Here is a 16116-nt window from a genome sequence, read left to right on the forward strand (position 1 = left end):
ATACTGTATACTAATGTGTTTGACTGCCACTGTTAAAAGGTGTGACTCATCACATTTTCACTTGTAAGCATAAATAATAACTTTTTTTTCTCTCTTGAAACTTGGGAAATAAACCAACTGACAACAGTTATGGGTCATTTTCAGCACCATTGAATAGTACATTCTCTATATTGCATCAGGATATAAAAATATACAGATATAGTGAGTTTTTTTTTCTTTAAAACATTCTTTCCGTGTTGTTCAATGGCATGAAACAAGAGAGGAAGAAAAGACCTCATGCTGACAATGAGGATTGTTACCATTATTATCGTCTATATTATTAATCCTTAGTAGATCTGTACTGGACTGTCCATTCATCCCTTCACAGCACTTTGAAAACATCAGTAGCAGCCACACATGGGAGAAACAAATGAAATAAAACACATTAGAGGGTCGCCCTCTGAAACATGTCACGTTCACAGTGCCATCGGCCTCCCAACCACTTTTAGAACAAAGAAAGAGAGTGAAGAAGTTGCCAACAGAGACATGGGAGTGTTGGGGTGCAGTGGAGGGGAAAGCCGTGAAAACCAAGCTGGCCGGTGGGCTCTAAGCTCTGTGTAACCATTAGCAGTCTGTTACAGTCATACACTAAGAACATTTTCTCCACAGTCCGAAGTGATGGTGGTAATGAAGATGCTCATGGTGCTAGGGTAATAACCCCACCCGCCCCCCCCCCCCAAAAAAAAAAGCATAAAAACAACATGAATTCAAAGCAGGAAAAAAGTCAAAAATTGCAACAAGTCAGTTTTAATACTTTGAGGCTTACAAGAAGAAAAATAAGCGAGGCGCGGCAAGGGTGAGAGTTCGGTTTGCAGTGCATAGAGAGGGACTTCTGAGATGGAGACGGAGTCACCTGCAGGTCAGTCAGATGGGATTATTGCCCTGTGTCAGCTTTGCACACTCTCTCTCTCACACTCACACACACACACACACACACACAAAAACACACAATAAACACACACCTCCAGCCAGAGTGAGCAAGACGCAAGAGTAAAGTCAGAGAGGGAAAGACAGCAGGGCTGGTTGATCAGGTTCCTGTGATTTCCAGAGTATTCCCCTCTCCAGCTCTCTTAGTGGAGAAAAGCAGCCTCCAGCTGAGTGGAAGTTTGTGCCAGAATGCGCGTGTGTGTGTGTGTGTGTGTGTGAGTGAGAGAGAGAGAGAGAGAGAGAGATATGTCCAAGTACAAGTCCAAAATATGCCTGCCTCCACCAACACTCTTGTTTTCCATCCTTCAGTCAGAGTGGTCCTGCAGCCCATCTTCCTCCAGGAGGCTTCACATCCGTGAGGAGGAAGCCAGCTCATAGAACAATACGTAAGCGTCACTGCTGCGCACTTGGCTGGAGGACATTGGCGTTACTCTGGAAAGAAAGCAAGGGACGAATACAAAGCAAACATAATAAGCAAAAAATGTATGAGGAAGTGTGTGAAGACAAAGAAACGTATTATCCTACAACCAATTATGGGACTAATTGTGAAAATGTTTGGTAATAAGGACAATCGTAAGTAACGGCCCTAATCTACAGCACCTAAGTACATAAACCAATTACTACTGACTTCTTTTCTGAGTTTAAAAAGGTTTTCAGTCTATAAAGCACACGTGGTACATCATGTGCATGTTAAGTTATAAATAAAAAAAACAGCTGGAGTGGCACACACACAGATCCACACATAATGCATTAATTTGAAGAGAGAGTGTATAGTGATGTCCTGAAGCAAACAGATACATAGTGGCAGAGACTGGGGGAATACATGAGTTCTGTGATATACGTGCTTCAGTAAGAAGGAGGGAGGTAGAGGCAGTAGAGTGGTGTGTTCTGAGTGAGTGCATTATAGCAGGAAGGAGCCCAGAAAGACTGACTGGATACTCAGGAGGAGGCAGTGGAGATAAAGGAGGTCAGGAGGATTATCTGCACCTTCATTACACTCACTGGAGTCTGCTTATCTGTTGTTGGTCATGGTAACTGCTAATGAGGTCAGGTTTATGACAGACAGTATTAAGATGTGGTAAAACATTCATTATAAATGATTTAGCTCTTGCATATGTAAATCAAGCGCGATTGTACATTTATTCTGACAGCCCAGCAATATATATTCTTCTATGTACATTTTTTCACATAACACCAATAATTGTATTACTAATTGGCAAATTGAATTTGAGGTGGTGTGATTGTGTGTTGATTATGAGCAGCTACCGTATAGTGGTATTTGGTTATATATAGTAGGCTTAATTTTTAACGGGACAATATGAACGATTTTTATTTGAAAAGTTGATGACATCATATTGATCATCAATTAGTCAATAAGCAAAAGAAAAAAAACAAGTTGGTATTTTACAAATCAATTCCAATGGAAAAAAACTACAAGTTATGTGTTATAACTGGTTTTTAGTTTGTTTCACTAACTACATGGCCAAAGTGGAGAACAAATTTGAGCTTAGTCAAATCTCAATTTTCAAACTGGTGGTGCATTTTTGTGTGGTATTTATGCCAGAAGAAGAAAGAAAATTCTGCTAGTTGTATTTAATCCCAGTTTTTAATGGTTATTCCTGCACTTACATGTGTTTTTATTCATGCTGCAAACTACATTTCTAATAAAGTGTGTCTTGATTAGTGATGATGGTGGTACATACCTGGAGTCATTAAAGGTGTACCATTCTCCCGAGTTGGGATTGCGACAGTAGGCTGTGTAATGACCGCCCATAGTGGTGCCTGAGTGGTTGGACACTGCATACAGGTTGTACACTGCATTTACTACAACAGGACAGAAACAAGAGACAAAATGGCTGAGGTTCTGTTTTTGGCACAAATCTCTCAAATCAACTCAAAAATCTGATACTTCAGAATTACAGATGTTTTGCATCTTTGCACAACATGTTTGATTAATGATATGATAACTGTAAGTGGAGAAAGACTGGAACAGCAAAAAGCATTATGCTGGTTGGGTGCTACTCAAGTATGGAGGACTGAAAATGCCCAGTTCAGAAATAAATAAAGAAATACATAAATGGTTTGATGAATACATTAATATGCCACTGAAAGCACCCAGAACAAATCAGAAAATAACAGTTTGTTAAGTTATTGAATGAGACATTGGTATTGATATCTCTGCTTTAATTTACCTCTGTATTGATTTACCTTTGTATTAATTACACTTTTTATTTACATCCTGTTCAGTTTTCATTTTAATTTATTAACTTTTAATGTAATCTGGGCACATAATTAATCTTGTTCAAGTCACATGACACAATATGCAATTCAATAGCCATGAGATATCAAAGGCCTTTTTAACTCATCATTCTCACTCAGACTTCAACAATTCTCCACTTAAAGTGATGTGACACTACGTCTATATTGAATATATTATAATCATGTTCATTACAAACAGGTCTGGACCTTAGAATCAGTACTTACTGCTGTTTTCGGAGGCAAACTCCCGCAGGTCAAGATCCTTCATAGGGAAGTTAACAAAGGTGGACAGTTTGCTGGTTCGTCGCGCCTCAGAAAAGCGTTTCAGGTCTGGAGAGTCAAGGACCAACTACTCTGTGTGAAGACTTGTATACAATTTGCCAACAATTTGTATGATTCTGTCAAAAAATGTCTTATTTGGTGGAATATGTTCAAATCTTCACTCACATAGAAACACCTGGGCATTGCTGGATATGAGTGATCACCACAGCCTATTATACTGTGCTTCAAACATTTCAGGGTATCAAAGCAGTCGTTCACAGAGAAGCGGCTCAAAACAGCTACCGCACTGAACCGTTCCATTCTACATGGGTGTGTGATTAAATGGACATTTTCACAAATGATGTGCAGATGCACCAGTTGCAGTTTCTCTGACAAATCTATTGGGGATTACAAACATACGCAAATTACTGCAAAATGGTACTGTCTGACTTGTTTCATGGCTCGGGTGCATCTCGTAGTAAGTTGCATCGTTTGAATTCCACTCGACTACTGTGTGATACAGTGTTGCCATAATACATCCCACTGACACTGACATACTCTCACAGCCATTCAATACTTGTACAATGTAGTGTGTGACGTGTATCCATTTAAGGAGCTGCACATCTGTTTACTTTACCAAAGCCCCCAACCTTAGTGATAACATGTCACACTTAACAACATGTATCAACGTGAGGGAACCAGAAGTCTGAAAACGTATTTCTGGCTTTTAGGACTCATTCCTGTAGCGCCCTATAGGCTCACTGCAGATGTCTAATATAACACATCAGTATCAGAGCCTGATGTCCTGAGGAAAGGATACGCAGCACTAAGATCTTGGGGAACTTCTGTATTGTGAACTTCTTTGTGCATCTCCTCCTGGCTTTACACCTGTAGCACGTCTGTGAAGAACAAACACAGAGTTAGTTCAGTCCCTGTTTACAAGCTGCCGACGCAATATGAAGCACACAGACTGACATCTAGTGGAATTACTACTACAATGAGATGCCTATTATATTCAAATAGGCAGAATTGAGACTTTGTAAGCACCTCTCAACCCAAGTAGTGTTACATGTTTGACCATAAGGAAAACTAAAGAATGCTCAGTAAACCAGTGAACCACTGATTAAATTTAAATATAAGTAATGAAAAAAACAAATGTGGCTACAGAAATTGTCCAGTGAAATGAAACATGTGGTAATGTTGTAATGATACTGTAGTTCTACGAACAGGGCTGTAGAATGTCTTCCATTGGTCCTTACCGGCTTTTCGTCCCCGTCGAGGACGTCTTCTTTGGTGAAGAGCCGCACGCAGTCGATCAGACTCACCTCACCATAGCCCTTCTGAGCACAAACGTGGACGCATTCACATTAGCATGCACACATAGCACACAACACATAAAAAACACACACACAAAGCAGCACACAAAGAGAGACAGGTAGAAACCAAAAAGCTCATGTTAAGAGCTATGCATCAGCTCATTAATGCTCCAAACATTTCAGCTACAACTTCAAATCATCAAGAGAAAATACAGCTAAAAATTACAGAGAGAGTCACCTCTGCAGAAACTGTGTGTGTATGTGTGTGTCTGTCCTAACCTTGGCGATCGGTAGAGAAAGATCCCAAAAGGGGTCGAAGACAGTGGAGCAGAAACCGCAGTGGCTGCAAGTCAGAGAGCTCTTCAGCTGCCCGACAAACAGATCTGTAAGAACAGGAAAGATTACATGAAACAAACATGTTCCTGATGACTGGAGATAATAAATGAATTTTTCTTTGTGCTCATCATATGAGTGTCATCTTTCTTTTCGGTGCGAGGGTTTAGCCTGCCCTGCCTCTACTATGCCATGTCCAAACTAGACAAGTTTGATTTGTAAAACAGATGTCATCATACAAGTCCAGAGTTGCAACACTTAATCGATTAATCACTTATTTGATAGCCAATTATTGATAATTGATTTTCAGTTTGAGTGAGTTTTTCTCTAAATCTCACCTTGTTAAATGTGAATATTTTTCAGCTTTCTTTACTCATGACAGTAAACTGAGCTTGGACATTTTCTAACATTTTACAGACGAAGAAACTAAATGAGTAATTGAGGAAAATAATCAACAGATTATTCGACAATGAACAAAATCATTGGTTATGGCCCAAAACAAGTCAAGTCTAATTTCATTACAAGTTTCAATGTATCCCTATCTATAAAACATATTAAAAGTGATCATGATGCATTTCTACTTACCGACTATTTTACTGTCTTCTCTCTCCAGATATTTACTCCACATCTTCTTCCCTTTCTCTTCATCCCTGAACAGAGATTAGAGATGAGACAGAATATTACATACAACATGGACACAACACTGATGATGACACTCAGCTGTTTTGAGTCAGTAAAAAGGTTAATAATATAACAGGGATCATTTCTGATAACTGAGGGAGCTGACCTACTTTGTCATAGGTGGCAGAATCTGAGAAAAAGGGATTAAAAAGACACTTTCTAACCTGACACACATTTTCAAGCTGGAAAATAGTATTTACCTGCATTGTTTTTCATACTCAGGCAGAAGGGACTCATATCGAGGGTAATACTGAAAGTTGCAGAGATTAACTCTGACCCTTAAACAAGCGACAGTTAGATAACTGATAATTATATCCAAGGAGAATTGGAGCATTAAGCTGGTCTGGGCCCCAGAGAGGCAACAACTCAACACAGGAGCTCAAACTCTTGCACGCAACCTCAAATGATGAAGCCTTAATGATTCATGTTGCTTTGGTCAGATACTGTATACCATACAGAACATTTAGCAGGCTTCTAAAATCGTCCCATTTTTCCATCCGTCAGTTAAAGTGGGTCCCATTCTGCTCTTTCACCAGTCAGAGAGATTGCTCGTGGATAAAAAGTCAATACAATACATGCTTGAAGATTTAATTTAAGTTCCCTAATATCACCCATACAAATTACTCAGTTTAGGATAAACTTTACAAAATAGTGATTCAGATATTTCATTTAGTTTCTATATGTCTCCGTCTGTTCAGAGCTGCACCAGGGCTGCTGTCCTGTGCAGAAATGTTACTTACGGCAGGTGGTCAAAGTCCTCCACAGTGCCTCTCGGTCTGACAGTGACCCTGTTGACCTCGTTGTGTAGCCCGTCCAGGAGGAAACGCAGGAACTCCTGAGCATCCTGTTGGCTGCAAGACACAGAAACAATCAGTCAGAACCACAAATATCAGGTGATGTTACTGTTTTCAGATGTACATACACTTACAATTTCACTAATGCAGTCATACTATTATCAGAAAAATATGTACAGCAGCTTACTTGTATCCCACAAATCTGGGAGCATATCTCTGGATCTGAGTTTTGAACTCAGACGGGCTGACTGCCTCACTGCTGGACAACGTCCACATGGTTTGTATCAGCTTGGCAAATTCTACCAGAACACAAACACTTGAGTTACTCACACTGGGACATAAAATAATACATACAATAATATTCTGGTTGATGGTCTACTGAAGCTACAACTAATTTTCTTATCCTGTCAGATTATGTATATCAACACTTAAAAGACCTGGAAAAATCTTAAGGAATTACTGTGTCTCTTTTCCTCACGTGTTCTGCAAGATGCACATCTTATCCAGGAATACAAAGTTAATGAGTTTGTTAGTTGTGTGCAGATATGAGTGTTTTGGACTCTAGGGGGCTTGTGTGACACATCTCTCACCTTCCATGAGGGCTGTGTTAGTGCGGCTGTTGTTGTTAAGGTCTCTGCGGTGCGAGTTGTGCAGGCAGTAGTCTCGCAGGCTGTGTGTGTTGCTGAGACACTGCAGGATACTGTTCATGAAACACTGTAAGGAAAAACAGCACAGAAAGTTTGATTCCCTGACTGATGATGAGACACAAAGCTCCTGCCTTCCTGTTCATTGATGACATTTTCTGGAAAGAAGTTAAAAACTCATTTTACACTAAAAACAACATGTCTGTTTAGTTATATTTGAATTGTGTTGTTTTGCCTGTCTTTTAACATACAAGTTTTACATTGTTTACAGATGACACAATCAACCAGTATCTTGGGCTGGACAATATATATGGTATATATCATCATCATGATATGAGTATACTGTATCCTGTCTGAGATTTTAGGTATCATTAGATACCTAAATAAGTGTTTTCTTTTCCTGATTTTAAAGGCTGCATTAGATTAACAACAGATTAACATGTGTGACGTCATTTTCTAAACTTATCAGACCGTTCTACTTGTTTTAAAACTTGCTCAACTTGCCAAAACATTGTGATGTTTGATTTCATCACCCAGTCCTAACATCAATAAAGGGCTTGTGAGAAGATGTCATAATATCGAGATTTATATCATGTATCGTGATATGGCCTAAAAATAGAGATTAAGAAAAAAAATATGTAACTAAAATATAGATTAGAAAATAATGTTTCCAGCGTTAACAGTCCTTATGCTAAGCTAAGATAACTGCTTGCTCCAACCTTGTATTTTTTCAAAGATCTTCTCATCTAACTCAAAAGCAAAACAGTGAACGACCCAGTCTTAATATTTAGTTGTTAATGTGATGATCAATGCCGCTGATCAACTTAGGAGGCTGATATTTAGATGGACAGGTGGACAGTATGTGATTAAAATACATAAGATTATGCAATTAAAAAGATTTGTTGATCTGGAAATATACAACATTTTAAAAACTTACAAGACAAATTGAAAGAACCCTTACAGAGTATAATGCAATCCTCCATTCAACGTAATGAATATACATGCAGGCATGTTGTCCAAGAGAGCACTGTGTATATACTGCTGCTCCCATCACGTGAGGCACGAGCAATTTGGTAAGATTAAACCAGTCAGAGAAGGAGAGAACGAGTTCTCTCTGGTCCATAGTTCAGAGCTCTCTGATTAGGTTACTGTACACAAACACTCACGCACACACAGCACACATCGTTTATTTTAGGAGTCGTCCACCTGCCTGTTGCCTGGTAGACAGATATGCTGCTGGACCATCAACAAAATACTATCAGCGTTACACAAACTGCATTATGGGAATTCAGATTGAGCTTCATCGTCCACTGTGAAGAATAAGATGCTATTGCTGGACTCTTGGCACTAGACAGATGTAATTACATACAATGTGTGTGGCTGCAGACTTACAGTGTTTCCTAGGTTTTTTAGTCCCACAAGGCCTTGGGCACTCTTTGAATTCTGAAAGACAAAAGACATAATATTTTAATAAAATTTACTGGACAAATTGACCTTATAATGAACTTCATTTATATACTTTAATTCACCAAAGCATTAAGACATGTCCATCTTGACAAAAAACATTTTTCCATCGATACTGAACAGTGGAAACATCTGAATGAACAGAGTTTATAGTGCATGGTCTAAAGCACAAGGCACTAGTGCAGGATTTACCGAGTCTATTTTGTTAGTTAAATGGTGGATAATGTTGGTGTTAAATGAGGCACCAGGACCTGCACAAATCAGACAGTAGCACTCGTCTTTGCTAAGGGAAAGAGATGTGATCCTGGGCTGCTGCATCCTCTGCCCCCCATTTCATAATCATCTATCCCATCAACAACTCTATTTGACTGTACATGAAAATATACAAATATACAAATAATAAAATACACTGACATTTAACTAAAGAAGAAGAGGAGGTGGAGGAGGAGGAGGAGTGCTGCTGTGCGTCTGTGTGTGTGCTCCATTCCCAGTCCATGGATCAGGCAGGATAGGTAGCAGCAGCAGAAACAGTATGTGTATCTCTACATTAACATGCATATTTGTGCAGGAGGACCAGCTGTTAAACTTAATTGCTTAATTTAAAACACCTGACTTGTTTTCATCGGGGAGTTTCCTCTGCAGCTTTTAAGTTTCCCTGCTTAAATGTGCCAAGATATATGTTACAGTGACATGACTGGATTCGTGGAAATGTTTAAAATAACTGAGAGCTGCCTCTCAAATCATAAAATCAGAGTGTATCAATGATATGAACCCGTCTGTGTAAGTCTGAAACTAGACAGACACTCGCACTGACAGTTTGTGCAGAGCATAAGATAGGGCCCTAAGCCTTGCTTGGCAGTGCTTTACCAGGTATTGATCAGTAATAGATAAGAATGTAGAATTAAGTATTTCTGAACTGCTCTAAAGTTCTAATAAAACCTCTCATGAAAACTTCCAGACATTCTCTCTCTTATTTACATTAACTACTTCTGCTTTTGCATGATGCATTTTCACCTTCAAAACTTGTAAAGCATACATTGTACAAATACAGTATCACATAAATAACTGTATTCATAATTACCGGAAGGGAAAATTAATTAAAACCACATTCAGTCACTTGCAACAACACAGCTCTCACAGATGTTCTCTTGTATACTGAAACCACTGGTTGTCTGGTCACCAGACGCATATTTACTGTGTTTTTCCTTCAGGGTGGATTTGTACTTTAATGAGATCCCAGGACAGCAGGACAAACAATAAAACCCGGACATGTGATGAATATGTGATCTATCTACATTTTGCAGTTGAATGTGTGTGTTGTGTACATCTAGAAATGACAGGCAGGAAGATTTTCTTTGTCAGAGGAACTTGTTTTTGTTATCTCGCGCTCAGTTCCTCCCATGGTAATCACTCCCAGATGGCAAAGTTCTGATCAACAACAGTAGATAACACAGCATTACTACACCTTGAGGAGTTTCTACGCTCTGCTGTTCACTGTTGCTGTTACTCAGGGCAACAAACCATGAAATACTTGCACTTAATCTCTGTGAATCACAACAGATGGCTAAGCATATTATCATGATATCAAAATCTTAAAATGGTACAAAATGCTTTGCAGAACTTATGTCATCGCTTGCTGCTTTTAAATTTCATTACATAAGTCAAGCGGTTATATAATTGAGTAGTGAGAGGAAGAAACTAACAAAGAACACGGGGGTGGCTAAGGAATGCACTTGTGCCCTTCACTAAGGAGCTGCGGCAGCACACGTTTACACTTAATAAAACAGGAGCCGTGCAAAATTTAATTAATTTTCCACATTGTTAGTCAGTCAGTACAGTTACAGTCAGTCCGAAAACATGACAACAAGAGAGAGAGCACAACAGCAAGAGGGAAACCATGTTGGCAAATTCCAAAACACACCAACATTAACCAGAAATCATATCAGAATTTTGCCAACCGGAAAGGGTGGGACTTTTACTTGTTGATTATGATTGGGCAGATCAGTGTCAGTAACAGTAGGAAATGTGGGGAAGTCCACGCTGAACTGAAATTATATAGAATTGTTGAATGTTTTGGGAATTTGCAATCCTGGTTTCCAACTTGCTGTTCCAAGATTTTTGTGTTTTCTCTTTTGCTGTTGTGATTTGCAGTAATCAGCCACCGTACATTTTCAAGACTACACTCCTCTTCTACCAATCCTTTCTGCATAGAAAATTGTATCTGTGACACAATACTGTACGTGTAGAGCAACAAAAATGATGGTTCGATCAGCTTCACTCTATGTATAAAAACAAGCCGTCTAGCAGTCCAGCAGAGAAACTAACAGCATGGTAACTTGAGTTTGTATTTTCTAGGCAGAGAGCAACTCTGCAGGACCAGCGGCTTAACGCCAGACACCTGATCTCTCTGGTGACTGAAATCTATCTTACCCACATGGCCCCTGTTACCCTCACCTGTGGTGAAGCTAAGGCTCATTCACTAAGGAGCACTATGGATTGGGACCACCAAAAAACTGTCTAAATCCAGACTTGAGACCACATGAAAACTAGAGTCATCTAAGTATTTAAAACTAAACCAAACAGAACTCTGAAAGACAAAGGGGACATGGTTGTTACAGGATGAATGTTAAAGAGCTAATTAGGGGAAAGGGACTAAGTGGTGGTGATCAAGTGTTTTCTCAGTAATTGCTGTGTTGCAGTGGTGGTATTGGGTAACTTTTGACATTATTCCACATTTGTCCCTGGTCTTAGTTTGGTTCTTGTGCAAAGAGCGGTTTGCAGTACTAATATCGTCAATTTAGGTTAACCAAATATGATTAACTGACAACTTTTATGCACAAGGTCATATACATGTTGGTGTTTTTTTATTTGTTTTGTTTTCTAAACTATAATATTAATTTTCCCATTGTATCTAGCTGTGGTGGTCATGCTCTAGCTGAGGGGATCCACCACTCATAAATTAATGTTGAAGAAACACTGTGATAGCTTTTTATCTTAGTATTGTCAAAGAAAGGTATCAATTACAAATGTTTGACTACAAATGTGACCCTGGGACCCTCGTGGGTTTAAACTTGAAACGCAATCAAACAGGATTATTTTCATTGTCCATTTTTCTGTTGATTTTTTTTTTTTTTTTAATAAATCAGTTACTTGTTTGGTCTATAAAAAGTCAGAAAGTTGGGAAAAAGGTTGTGTTTCCCAAGGCCTAGGATGATATCCTTAAAAAGTGCTCCCGAGTGCGAACTAACTGGAAGGAGAGTAACGGTGGACCTCCTATCTGTTTGGTCGCACTCTGGGATCGACACTTTTTGTCTGCCATGACGGCTTGCTGAACTGTTTTTGAACTGAACATTATTCTCAACCTGCTGTACATAAACATGAGAGAAAGGTGATATTAGCGTCTCAGTAAAGTTTTTTTTATCACATGACTGTTGAATCATTTACTAGTCAGTGTAGCAGAAACCTTGAAAGATTTACTCACTAAAAGTAAAATCTACCTCTCCTTTGAGCCTGTGTGCTAATTTCGGACCCTGTAAAAAGCATCTACAGGAAAAGTCATAGCCTATATTAAAATACTGATCTCAGGAATTGCAACAGCTGCCTGTTGCTACTACTAACAAGGTTAATAGAAGCCCTGAGACTGAACCAAATAAGATGAAAGACACTAACACACTTTCTAGACCTGAGTGGGAGTGCAGAGTAAAGAGACAATTCTATGTGGGTCACTATGAGCAAATTACACATTTTCAATATAAAGAATCTCATAGTGCAGCTTTAAGGAACTAAGTGATTACCAAAATATGGCGATTGTTGAGTACTTTTCTGTTATTTCAGCTCTTAATAGAAGAGCATAGCTTGCATCGCAGGTTTAGCCAAATAACCCTGAATGTAATTACAGAAATCAAACTGAGCAGTCCTGTCCTGAGCTGTGCTGTTAGCCTCCCGGAGGTATACATATTGGGAGCACGTTCGTTTGTTCATCAGTAGCATGAGCCTGCAGCTTATCTATGAGTACTGATGAAGCATGGGCTTTTTGCTATTTCATAAACAACCTCTGCCATCTGTCTCTGTTTCAGCAAAGAGAGAGAGTCACTGCAGCATGTGTGTGTGAGTGTGTGTGTGTGTGTGTGTGTGTGTGTGTGTGTGTGTGTGTGTGTGTGTGTGTGTGTGTGTGGGGGGGGGTAATTAACCATGGCTTATCTCTAAATCCACCTTTCTGTAAATTCCATTGTAGTGAATGGAACACTTTATTGGCCACGGTCATATAACATAAGTACGCAAACACACACACACACACACACACACACACACACAGCTTTGCTAACTCACTGATGACTCTAGAATGACAGGATGCAGGACAAATCCTCTGTGGTCACGTAAAATTATATTTCATAACAGACAGACACACACAGACAGACAGACACACACACACCTCTTTGCCCCACTCTTGGAATGTCACTACAATGAAACATCTTGGCTCTGTCTCCATAGCAACGCTATTCTTATGTTTTGCTGGATGGAACGCTAGAGGACATGGTGACATCACAGTGACAAGGCCAAGTGTAGAGGGAGTGTGTGTGACTCAGTGTGTGAGGGAGTTTGGATCGGAGGAGTCGAGAGTGAATGACTTGGAGCAGATGTGACTTTCACACGAGGACCATCATCCCACGTTCACATAAATGTTGATTCAGTTTTTATATCAAGATTTGACTCTTGTTTAAAGGCAGCATTTGGAGCATCAATGGATGCTAACACTAAAAGCTGCACTGATAACATTATTTTTGGTGAGTTAGCAGCCCTATGGGGCAGTGTCAAGCAGCTTTTATTGCGGCTTTGACAAAATGTTGAGAAAAATCTCCATTACCACACTGGAAGGATTTGATCATCATCATGAGCATTGTTTAAAATGGAAGTCAATGAAACCAAGAAGTGACATCATGTTTCAATTAGCAGTCTATTGAGTATAAATTAAATGAGGCTGTTTAAAGCAGCTTCTAACACTGAAGCAGAACAGGACACAATAAGTGAATGAGGAATATAGTACTAACCACCGTAGACAGTTTACACAGGTGCATTATTCCAAAAATGGTACAATGGTAGATTTATAGTCAATTAAACTGTAGTTAGTTATTTCATTGTTAACAAACAATGAAATGCTTTATAAACAATGTGCAAGTCAAGACCTATTATTAGTTTTCATTTTTCCATTTCCTTCAGTGTGTTATCAAGTTTTTTTTGGCATTTCAATGGTTTTGAAAATTAAAAGGTCCAAAATCCAAGCCAAAGAGAGCTCCTCTCTCCCACAGAAAACACTGCTCCTGAAGTACCCGAAAAGCCTCGACAGAAGTTCTACCTTCAATTCTGTGACTTCTTGACATCACTAAGTCACCATGTCAGACATCTGCAGTCTATTTCTGTATTCACTGTAGAAGTTAACCTAACTGGAAGCTGAAAATACTACAGAGTAAGGCTGCATGATATTGTCAGACAGTGATATTGCAATTATTCAGCAGATATCACGACTGTGATATAATTCATGATTGTCATGGATGATGACATTTTTTCAAAATTTTAAATCACAATTTTCATCGCCTATACTAGTGAAATCATGATGATGTGGCATTTCTCCCAGTGTCTGCCAAAAAACATGTTTTATTACATCTAGAGAACAAGCCTGGAAGCAGTGGAGAGATGGGAGGAAGGGGTATAGTATAAGTATAGTAGTATAAGTATAAGTATAATAATCATTATTATTATTATTCACACGCCACCAACTCTAGTCCTTACAGTTAGTGCTAAGATTACATGACTGCAGTATTATATGCTCCTGCAATACATTCTCTCCACTATTCAACCCTTTCTTCATTTGACTGTTTGCTGACTCTCTAAAGTTACAAATAAAATACTAAAATTACTATTTAAAGTACTATATATCTTAAATTACTCAATATCAAATGAAACGGCTAAATAATCTTACAAACAACATGTAACAACATAATCATAAAATGTTTAAGAATATTTTGACTGCTACAAAACAATGTGGACTAGTAATTTTTACACCACAATTTTATATTTTCATTGAGAAACATTAAAATCAGGATGATGTGACCTTTGTTGGGGTCTGTACCAAACAAACATATTTTCTTTCGTCCGGAGAAGAAGATCTATGGGCCAGGTCATCTCTGCAACACTACAGTACTTCCTTATAATGTATGTTTAATGTTTAGTCTGACTATAAATTGCAGTTGCTAATTTATTTATAAAACGGAAACAAGAGTGATTACATACTCAAAATTAATTATTGTTTCTTGTAGAAGATAACGTGAAAGAATGGGAGAAATAAAGAGTGGGAGGAGGACCAGAGCAGACACATTTTACCAACAGTCACAAGAAGGATCATACTTTTACTGTTCACAGTGCGACTCGTTCCATGTGAGCAGACTGATATACACAAAAGAGGCAGCCCAGGGGGGTAACTTTGCAAAAATGCTCTATTCATAAATAACAGAGGCAGCTCAGTCAACTAGAAAGCTGCTTTTGAAACCCTACTCTTCTTAGGCTAAAAAGCATGCCGAACAGAGAGGCTTTCCACGGGCCAGGTTGAACTGCTTCCTGAAGCCAGGAATAAGAGACACCGGAAATGTCCCTTGGCGTGTGCCCAGCTCAGTGGAAGTAAAATCTCTCTAACCACTGTGCTCAATTAAGTCAAAGATGTGGGCCTGCTGGCCTGAGGGATGGGGGCTGGTGTTGGAGCAGAGGAAATGGGTCAAACCAAGGTGAGTAGGCTGGAAGAAATGGATAATCCCTCATTATGGCTTTCCTTTCTAGGGTGACTTAATAGGGAAACAGAGGAGGACAACAACAAACTAGATTAAGAGAGAAAGATTCTGCATTTGTGCCTGTTTGACAAACATGATACTGCTCAATGAACTTTGGCCTCCAGACGGTAGATTAAACTGTGCAGTATGCATTCTTTGTTAACATCAAGCTTAGTCTAAGGAATGTTAAGTGTGACAAATGCCTGACATGCATTCCTTTAGCCTCGGACATCAGCTGATATTGATCAGAAGATTAGGACAGGAAGGATTTCAGGTTCAACTGACGGTTTTAAGGCTACATTCTTGTCATAAGGACATGAATGTGGGAATGCATTTACATGTTTGTTGAAGTCTATTAAAGCTATTTTACTTGGAAGCCATGCACTTGATGATCGCATTCATGAGAACCATTTGCTTTTGACTGTTTAAATTAAAATAAGAACAACATTTCCACATCTCTTAATTTTGATCTTAAGGAAAGTCATATCTCATCAACGTTATTAACTAGTGATGCTAATGTGATGCTAAAGTAGTGCTATGGAGCAATGCATTGATGATGACAGGGTCTCCATTTGTTTAA

General features: G+C 39.0%; 1 protein-coding gene across 6 annotated transcripts in view; it reads right to left on the reverse strand.

Annotated features, from left to right (window-relative positions):
* Nucleotides 1–763: 763 nt before the first annotated feature.
* The window catches only part of usp2a (ubiquitin specific peptidase 2a), a 45988-nt gene continuing 30635 nt past the window's right edge, over nucleotides 764–16116 (reverse strand). For 4 of the 6 annotated variants that reach the window (XM_037075586.1, XM_037075577.1, XM_037075595.1 and 1 more), the window contains 11 exons: nucleotides 8647–8697; nucleotides 7201–7324; nucleotides 6798–6909; nucleotides 6557–6667; nucleotides 5721–5785; nucleotides 5082–5185; nucleotides 4746–4826; nucleotides 4307–4385; nucleotides 3451–3555; nucleotides 2670–2790; nucleotides 764–1398 (listed from right to left, as the gene is read on the reverse strand). In XM_037075586.1, the coding sequence (XP_036931481.1) occupies nucleotides 1314–1398; nucleotides 2670–2790; nucleotides 3451–3555; nucleotides 4307–4385; nucleotides 4746–4826; nucleotides 5082–5185; nucleotides 5721–5785; nucleotides 6557–6667; nucleotides 6798–6909; nucleotides 7201–7324; nucleotides 8647–8697 (1038 nt within the window). In that variant the 3' untranslated portion in view covers nucleotides 764–1313. The remainder of the gene's footprint in view (nucleotides 1399–2669; nucleotides 2791–3450; nucleotides 3556–4306; nucleotides 4386–4745; nucleotides 4827–5081; nucleotides 5186–5720; nucleotides 5786–6556; nucleotides 6668–6797; nucleotides 6910–7200; nucleotides 7325–8646; nucleotides 8698–16116) is intronic. The other 2 variants (XM_037075603.1, XM_037075621.1) reach the window with 1 other exon arrangement.

The sequence above is a fragment of the Acanthopagrus latus genome, chromosome 2 (genome assembly GCF_904848185.1).
Source record: "Acanthopagrus latus isolate v.2019 chromosome 2, fAcaLat1.1, whole genome shotgun sequence".
NCBI lineage: Eukaryota > Metazoa > Chordata > Actinopteri > Spariformes > Sparidae > Acanthopagrus > Acanthopagrus latus.